Genomic DNA, 9,269 nt, shown 5'->3' on the forward strand with positions numbered 1-9,269 from the left:
TGTTACTCTACTCTGTTAGCTCGGATCAGTGGCTGACTGATTGTTTGTGCACAGTGCAGAGAAAGTGGGTTCAGTCATATTTTTAGTTCTTTTTTTTTAGTTTTAAAGAACTGTTTACTTTGCTGTTTTTTTAGTGGCAAGGGTAGGTTGACCCTGCAGAAAGGTATCCAGCTGGCTCATACTTCTATGCTGCGAGTTTCTATGTTATACCTAAAGGAGAGTGGCAATACTGAATAATGAAAGTGACTGAAATAGAACAGGAAAAAACCACCAGTGGCAGAACTGGGCTGAAGAGGAAAGAAGCTACTCTGGCAAACATAGCCTATTTCATAGCAATTAAATCAAGAAGTTCATTGTAGACTTTATAAAACAAAAATTAGTTTTCATTTCAAAAAATGTTCTGCTGGTAAAAAATGCCCTTTCCAAGTAGGTGACCACAAACTCACTGTACCACGCATCTGAACAAATGAACAAAAGCTATTATTTTTTACAAAAGTTAACAAACACAGCTGGACAGCTTTTACAAGTGATAAATGCATCTATACAATGGTTCTAGTAATCACTTCTCATAAATACACCTACCTACACCATTCAGCCGGCGTGTGCCGCTTGCGACAGATCCATGGATGGACTGCAAACTGAACAGAAAGGAAGGGAATAAAAATTACACAAATATTACTAGTCAGATGCTCTGGCTTCGTGTGTCACAAGCACTAAACAGAACCTGCTATGGCTATTTGCAAGAATTTAGGACTAAAATGTCGGCTATGTTACAGCACCATTTTCTGCAATTAATTGAAATTCATTACATGTTCTGCCAAAGACCGTACACCCTGGCTATCATTCCTTAACAGGCAATCTATCAATATGAGAAGCAACCTAAAACATTCAAAAGCTTTCTTAAAAACTTGGCTCACGTGGACAAGCACAGACAGAAGTTTGCAGAACACACATTGCTGTTCTGACTGCATTCACACGAGACATAGCAGAGGAGTAATGGCATGTGCAAATGTATCAGCAACACTGTCATGCACATGCACACACTATACTTCCCAATGTTTGCTAGCCAATTTGAGCAGAGCTGAACTGCTACAATGTGCTCGACTTCTTTTTGCTTGCACCCATGCAATATAGCCTTCACAAAAACAATGAGGCTGTGTTCCCTCAAGTCAATTATATGCTATGCTTTTCATTTGCAAAAAAAAACTACCCTTCACATTTAGTTGTTCTGTTAATTTTTCTACTACCAGAAATGGCCAGAGCCACCACGGTGGCTCAGTGTTTACGACGCTCGGCTGCTGACCCGAAAGACGCAGGTTCTATCCCGGCCATGGCGGTCGCATTTCAGTGGAGGCAAAATGCTAGAGGCCCGTGCACTGTGCGACATCAGTGCACGTTAAAGAACCCCATGTGGTCGAAATTTCCGGAGCCCTTCACTACAGCGTCTCTCATAGCCTGAGTCGCTTGGGGACATTAAACCCCCATAGACCAAACCAGAAATGGCCAGTGCAAGGCTTCAAAATAAGTGATAAAACTGATTAAAGTGACAGACTCTTCACAGGCCACCACACCAAAAGCACCAGCACATGACAAGCGAAATAGCATTTTGAAAAGCCGAAGCACATGTGGTACAACTAAAAAGGAAATGTTATCTCACGCTTCTATAGCTGTCATGGTGGTTGTCACAATCTCAACAAAAAGGGCTAGCCGGCCCAAGCTGTGTGTCCTCGATGCTGAAAAGTAAATAGCACTGTTGAAAGCTGGGCTGCAGAAAAATGCATCACCAGATGGAATGATCACAGGTAGGCAGTCAACTGTAGCTGTCATGGATGCAGCCATGTCTTCTGTGACATAGCAAAAGCTGACATTGCCATCCATGAATACACCAGATGCAGTCTGTGGTCTAGACAAAAAGTCCTGAAGCACTTCCTGCATGACAAACGGGATGAGGACAGAGCAGTTTTTACTCAAACAGTAAAGGTCTCAAAAAATGTGGCAGAATGCAAAACCAAAATTGCACACTATACAATTTCTAAATACATCTGTGCCCTGTTAATTCGACCCCCGTAAGATCGATGAATTGAATCAGGTACAATTTTTAACATTTTCAATGCATTAGCACCTCGTTAATATGGAAACTTGCTGTCTGGACAATGGACAGGGCGAAACAGCACAAAGGTCATTCGGGCCAATGTATTTTTGTCACGTTAATGTAGACAGCAATGAGAACACACCTCAATTGCCCCAACCGGATATTTCGTTTCCTGTATTTTGAGCACAGAACACCAGAGAAAGAGAGCTCAAATGCACAAAAGCATATTTTTTTGTGGTTTCATGCTTAACACTGCTAAGGTGCCCAGTTGTTGTGTATTGCCATTTGTTGTATTGCATAAATGGCTGTGAAGAAAATGCTCTCTGCTGCTTGCACAAAGTTGAGAACCGAATGAGCACAGATATGTACTAACTGTTCATGGGATGTGAAAAACCATAGCAGGAGATGTCACGCCATTAGACACCATCATGCATCTCATGAACCGCTAGGTGTCCCAGACTGCACTACATTATTTTGAAGATAACAGCTACAAGGATAACACACTTGAAGCTGTCAAGAATTTGTTTATTTTCCACTTCACTGCTGACCAGTATGCACACAAGCATGCCTTAATCATAATGTATTTTTTTTACTTTTTCTTTGCAATTCGTTATTACAAACTAGCAGAGAAAGTTGGGCTAGTTGGGTGACGCTTACTTTGAAGGAAAAACACAGTGCGAACAGGGACGTTGGATGAAGAATGAGAAGTACACCTTACATGTGCTACATTAAAGTGCTTGTAGTGTGTGCTTCTTGTTTTTCATCCAACATCCTCTTCGTGCTGTTTTTCCTTCAAAACAAATGTTATTACGGACAACTTGTTTGTTTAATGGGCAGTTTTGCTCAGGAACCAAAGTGTCCATACCGTTAAGTCAAGACTATTCATGTCAACAATGTAGACTGACCTTTGTTGCTGTGAAGATATTTCCTGTGGACAACTTGTGAGATGCATTGAGGCTGCAGTTTAAGCAAAAGTGTTTTGATAATATGTTTTGCAACATCGATATCCTGCCCTCATTTGCCTTCTTTAGGAGCGCCAACACATCTTCTGATGCACTGAAGAACACTGGGTCAAGTTCCAAGTGAATCTGAAAAGCATATACATACAATGCTCTGAACACAAATAACCAAGGTTTTGAACTACCAACTTCTTGGCAAAATGCGACTACAAAAGGAAGTACTGTAGGCAACGCCCTCTGTTTTTGAGCTTAGTTCATATCAAGCAGTTGGAAGTTTCACATTCTACTAGCCCTGTGGAATCGAATTCAATGAAAATGAACAACCCACGTCCTGAACATAGGTTTAATGAGATTCTCCCACGCACATATGCACCTAAGCTTTGCATTTTAGATCACATGCATAAGGGATCTGACAAGGTAAGGGATACCAAGACCACATTATCGTAACTCCCGTTGAGTATGCATATGAGATAAACTAAAAGCAAAATAGCAGAAAGGAAATGTTAAGATAAACACAATGTGATAGCTCAGGCCTGGAAGCTTAGACATTTGTCTAAAAATGCCTGTAAATGCCTAAATGTGGCATTCTGGCACTTGCCTGCCTTTCTGCAGGTTTTATGCTAAATATGGCCATTTTGGCAAATTTATGAGAAAAATGCCTCCCTCTCCTAGACAAAAAGCAATGAAGACAACAACAAAGTACCAAAAACCGGATGACTTCATTTAAAGAACAACCCCTTAGAAACTGGCCATAAGGTATAAGACATAGCTGGTAAGCTGTGTTAGTTGATTTTTTACAGTGCCATTGTCCCGGGTTGTGGAGGGTGTGTTGCAAATGGGGCGTTTGTGCTTAGCGGGGAATTGTGCTTCTCTCAGGGAAAGTTAGGAGTGGGGGGGGGGGGGGGGGGAGGAAGTGGTACTCGTTCTGAAGCTGTGTGGAAAAGTTTTACGTTATCTCCACTATGGGGATGCGCCATCAAGTGGCTGAATTTCTCTGTATCTGGCCACAGCAAGCATGATCCATCTTAAAATGGTTCGCAGGAGAGCTGATGCTTCAGCTCGTTTCCATCCATTCTCGTGAGCCCAGGTCTAAAGGTAATCCCTTTGATTCTTCATGGGTGTGGTTGTGATTATGTGTGTCCTTGTTTAGCTGCCTATTTTGGATGAGCATGATAAGAACGATCTCGATATCGATAAGCATGGAGGGAGCAAGTAAGTAGCAAGTAAATGCTACATTGCATTCAGGTAGCATGCAGGCGAAGGCAGCTTTGCATGTCAAGACGTTAACTAAACAACTGCAGCACTCTGTAGACTGGGAGTTTATTCGGGGAAAGGGTAAAGTCAATGTGATTGTTTCGGACATCAGACGTGCGCTTCGGCTCCATGAAGTGATAAGCTCAGCCCCCGTGAATTCTCTCATTTTTATTTCACACTACTTAGCTCAAGTGACATGCCAAGAAGTTGTTCAAAGTATAAGGCCTTGACTGTGGAAAACAAATGAACCGCCAAGTATCAGAACCTAAGTATGCTGTTTATTGCTGTGTGCAACCAAGAGTGGAAGCTGTCTGTGCCCTACTAATGTGACCAGGTCGTATGCTGTTCCTTTATAACAGCAGTATGACGGGGTCCACAATGGCAAATTTTAGATTTTTATTATCTCAATTGCTATTATGCAATAAAAATTACTACATGTCACTTACTTTTGGATCTTAAGCGCCTATTACATGATTTTTCAGAGCCTAAATGCCTGCCCATTTTGAGGTTTTTTTTTTGTGCCTGTATTTCCGGGCCCTAGCAATAACCCTTCACCGACAAATGCAATTTTACGCTTTGAAAATGACATGGACATTGGCTGTCTCATGTCATTCTTTTTCATTGTGTTGCTTACTTCAACAATAAGCCTCATTAAACCTCTCCATTTAAAAGAGCAGGAGGATGCAGCCAGAGTTGCTGAAGTGAATTTCCAGTCTAGTTAACATGGCTATGCATGAAGCTTTCCCAACAGAGATGCAATGTTAGTTGGATTTGATAACTAAACTCAGATCAATTTTTTGTGCATCTCCCTTTCTGCTTAGGAGACATATTCAGATCCTCAGCTAAAACAATAGATGAAGTTATATTTGAAAGATATACTGCGTTTAGAGAAATTTTTCCTAATCAAGTGGCTACTGAGATTCTTCCTTGATACTGTCATTTATATTTTAATCTAAATCACTTTGTACTATAAACAAGTTACATTTTCAACTACAAGGAGAGAAAAAAATGGCATAAAGACTCTAATACACAGATGCAACAGTTAGGAACAGATAAGTAATGTTCACCTACGTATTCATAAGTTTGACAGATGTCAAATAGAACACAGCATCATATGGGCATGGGCCAACCTAAATCTGGTTATCAAATGTAAGGCACAGAAAAAAATTAGGCACGAAAATAACCATCAGACATATATGAGGCTACAACTAGTTTAGCACACAATGTGGCTCAAGCCCCTGCCTTAAGGCACACACCTAGGACATACAAGACCTACGAGGTAAACAGTAACCTCTTTAGTTGGTTAATTTTTGGCTAACATGCAGTACCTACACATTAAATTTTATGTATAATGCAACTACAAGTCTAGCCACAGCTAAAGGAGATATGTATTATGGGAACCCAAATTAGCAGACATTTCCAGCTTATCTTCAACCTGATGCAGCTTGCTCCTACAAAAGCAGCGCAGATAGTGTTTAATAATATCGGCATGTTTCACTACCGCTCCAATAATTACATAGCATACTGATTAATAAAAACAAATTTTATTTAAATAAGATTAGTTTTGTATTTATTTTATTTGACCCGCCACGGTGGCTCAGTGGTTAGGGCGCTCAGCTACTGACCCGGAGTTCCCGGGTTTGAACCCGACTGTGGCGGCTGCGTTTTTATGGAGGCAAAACACTAAGGCGCCCATGTGCTGTGCCATGTCAGTGCACGTCAAAGATCCCCAGGTGGTCGAAATTTTCCCGGAGCCTTCCACTACGGCGCCTCTTTCTTCTTTCACTCCCTCCTTTATCCCTTCCCTTAAGGCACAGTTCAGGTGTCCAACGATATATGAGATAGATACTGCACCATTTCCTTTCCCAAAAAACCAATTATTATTATTATTATTATTATTATTATTATTATTATTATTATTATTATTATTATTATTATTTTATTTGAAAATACTGCAGCCCCATGCAGGGCCTATAGCAGAAGTGGGCTACATAAAATATATATCAATACAATTTCACGCACCAAGAGCACATGGCAACAATAAAATATAAACACAATGCCTCTGCATGTCACGACGACTCAATTGCAGACACAACTCATAAAGCGATAATGACCGAATGTTGCCATGTAAAAAGTTCTAACCCTCCACAGTATGTGGAAAGAAGCTGCTGTATTTGAAAGCATTAATACGTGCAAAAAAAGGTTGGATATTAAGATTATGATGGCTCCTAGTTGCAGATGGTTGTGAAAACAAGATATGGTTACCATCTGAAAGGCAGCAAGGAGAATGCACTATAAAGTGGAGAAGCTTTAAAGAATAAGTTTTCCAGCGGGTTGACAGTGGACTTAAGTTTAGGGAAACATGCCAGATGAGGGTGAAAAATGATAGTCACAGCGGCGGTAAACAAATCTTGCAGCTTTCCGTTGCGCAGATAAAATTGAATCTGCACATTGGAAAGCTGCAAGATTTGTTTGCTGTCACTATCTTGGTCAAAGTATTCATGTCCAGAGAAATAGAACCACTTGCCTCAGACAAAAGTGCCAATCCACCGTTGCTACTTCCTCGAAGCTCAAACACAAGGCCTGCGCCCTCTCGGTCACGTGCGACAGTTTTAACACTGCAATTCTGGTCAAACTGGTATAGTACTTGACCTCTCAGCATTGCAATGTCTTCTGCTGCTTCATGTACTACTGTAGCAATGGCTTTGGGTCCTAAAGTGTGTTCCATGTACCGAACACCAGGCAAATCCAGCTTTGCAGCCATGACAAGAAGATTCCCTCCATGGAAAAAAATATTCTGTGAAGATCCGTCTTGTTGTGCTGCTCATGTCGGTGCATGCAACAATAAAGAGTTTAGTATTGGCTAACCAAGGCGCCCTTTTGACCTGCAAAAGGTAGACACAAATCGAACAATTGACAATGGCTGACAAGCAGTTTGCTTCTATAGCCAGCAATAAATATTAAGCTCAAATGCACAATGTTGTACAAGTCCTGTAGAGTCTGTAGCATAAATAAGGGCAGTGCAATCTTTAACGTTAAATGGCTAAAAGTTATTAGCGAAACCCTTAGCCTACAACAGCTACCAACCTGCGGGGGAAAGAATGATTTCTAGAAGTATATCGAAGTAGAAAAGCTGCAAAGAGGCAGCCATTTCGGATAGTTGGTGTGGGTTTATCTCAAAAAACAGCTCAAAGAACGGGACAAGCAGCACTCATCCTGTTGTCTCTTGTCCCGTCCTTTGTGCTTTTTTTTTAAGTACAAAAGCTGATTCCCTGAACTCTCCTGTGCTTGTGGAACGGCTGTTTCTTGGGTGTTACGTTTTTAGTACGCAGTGTTGCTCCTGACCCCGAGAGATATATTCTGCATGTTTCGTGCTAAAATCGTGCTACACCAGGCCACTATCGAAATATGCTAAACTTAGAAAAGCTGTATATACGTCACGTGCATACTTGACATGCAGCACATCAGACAAGCACACATCGCAGCAGGCCTTGCACAACAGTCCATCTCCTGGTGACACTGTAGTTCCATTTTGATCTTCAATTTGCTTATACAGCAAGTACCTTGTCACAAATGGTATTCTACAAGGTGCTGCTTGCCAATTTTCTGCGCTCATTTTCTGTACTCCCTTTTTTTTGCACAGGTAGATGCAGGATTTGCAATAAGGCAGATTGCTCATAGCAGTATTCCAAGGCATTCACCTGATAAAGCCCAATCAGCATTTGTACACCTTAGGTAGATTTACTTATTACCTAACTTTCCCTGCAATTACACCAAAAGTTACATAGCTATTTTTGTAATTGTGAGGAGCAAAATAGCACAAAAGGACGGGACTGAGGCAGGCGACAACACTCATCCTGTTTTGTGGTTTTGCTCCTCACAATGTCCTACCAACTGGCCCACAACCAAGTCCTTCTAATACCCCTGTTACACGGGCGTTTTCAACGGCAGTTCAGTTGATTCTCAGCTCAACAGAACGGCAGTTAGCGGTGTTACACGGCAGTGCTAACTGCCGTTGAAATCTCAACAGCAGTTGAGTTCGACTGAGATCGGGGATCCCATTTGAACGGCCAACTGACAAGATGGCGACCTACAGACCGAAAAACGTGCCCTCTTACTGGATTGTCTTGGCTCAGTGTGCTTCAAACCCGCAAATTTCTACCGCAAAGCAAAAAGTACACAAAAATAATTGTCACTATAGTAAAGAATATATACACTACGATCATTTACAACAAGAAAAAATGCACACACTGCTTTTTTTCTTATTTAAACTTCGCTCTAGACGCGAGGACATGTGGTTAGAGTGCTAACTGAACTGAACGCGAAGTGCTCGTGTAACAGCTGGCGACTCCAGTTGAGTTCAACGGCAGTTGAAATCCTCAACTGGCGGTTAACTGAACTGTCATTGAAAACGCCCGTGTAACACGGGTATAAGCACTTGAGTCTGCCCATGGCCTCAAGTGATTTCAAGACCAACTAAGTTGCCCTTGCATTGCCTTGTCCTGGAGACTATTATGCATTTTGAGAACTGCAAGTCCAGCCACTCTTAGACACATATGAAGGGGCTGTCAGATAACTGAGTAGCCGAAGGTCAAGCTCAGTAGCACCGGTACGCATCTCAAGAAATGGCCCGCAAGCCAAGAAGCCTCTGTGAATTGGAAAGATAGAAATCCACAGAGTTTAGAAACTTCCTCTTCTACTTTGTTCCTGCAGTACTGAAGAACAACATTGAGAAGTGCTACTACAATCATTTCATGAAGCTTAGTGTAGCACTGCCCATTCTGGCATGCCCCGCACTTTGCCGATCAAAGTTAAATACAGCAGGGCACCTCCTCAGAGAACTTGTTGTGGATGCTGAGAGCCTGTATGGTGAAGGAATTTATGTATATAACATACATTCTCTAGTGCACCTTCCTACTGATGTGAAGAAGTATGGACATATGGATTCCTTTTCTGCCATGATG

The 9,269-nt window shown here is 41.6% G+C and overlaps 1 protein-coding gene across 1 annotated transcript; it reads right to left on the reverse strand.

Annotated features, from left to right (window-relative positions):
- Nucleotides 1-1,653: 1,653 nt before the first annotated feature.
- On the reverse strand, nucleotides 1,654-3,126 carry LOC144113842 (uncharacterized). The gene is made up of 2 exons (XM_077647185.1): nucleotides 2,998-3,126; nucleotides 1,654-1,929 (listed from the first exon to the last, which is right to left on the reverse strand). Exons 1-2 carry the CDS (start codon nucleotides 3,091-3,093, stop codon nucleotides 1,654-1,656), a joined length of 372 nt encoding a protein of 123 aa, XP_077503311.1. The 5' UTR covers nucleotides 3,094-3,126.
- Nucleotides 3,127-9,269: the final 6,143 nt, after the last annotated feature.

This window comes from Amblyomma americanum, chromosome 1 (assembly GCF_052857255.1).
Source record: "Amblyomma americanum isolate KBUSLIRL-KWMA chromosome 1, ASM5285725v1, whole genome shotgun sequence".
NCBI classification, from domain to species: Eukaryota; Metazoa; Arthropoda; class Arachnida; order Ixodida; family Ixodidae; genus Amblyomma; species Amblyomma americanum.

Bases quoted from the DNA above. Each gene is read 5' to 3' on its own strand.
- LOC144113842 (XM_077647185.1), bottom strand. From the start codon at position 3,093: ATGTTGCAAAACATATTATCAAAACACTTTTGCTTAAACTGCAGCCTC. The intron at 1,930-2,997 runs GTCAGTCTACAT...TTTGTCATGCAG, and splicing joins ATATCTTCACAGCAACAAAG to GAAGTGCTTCAGGACTTTTT.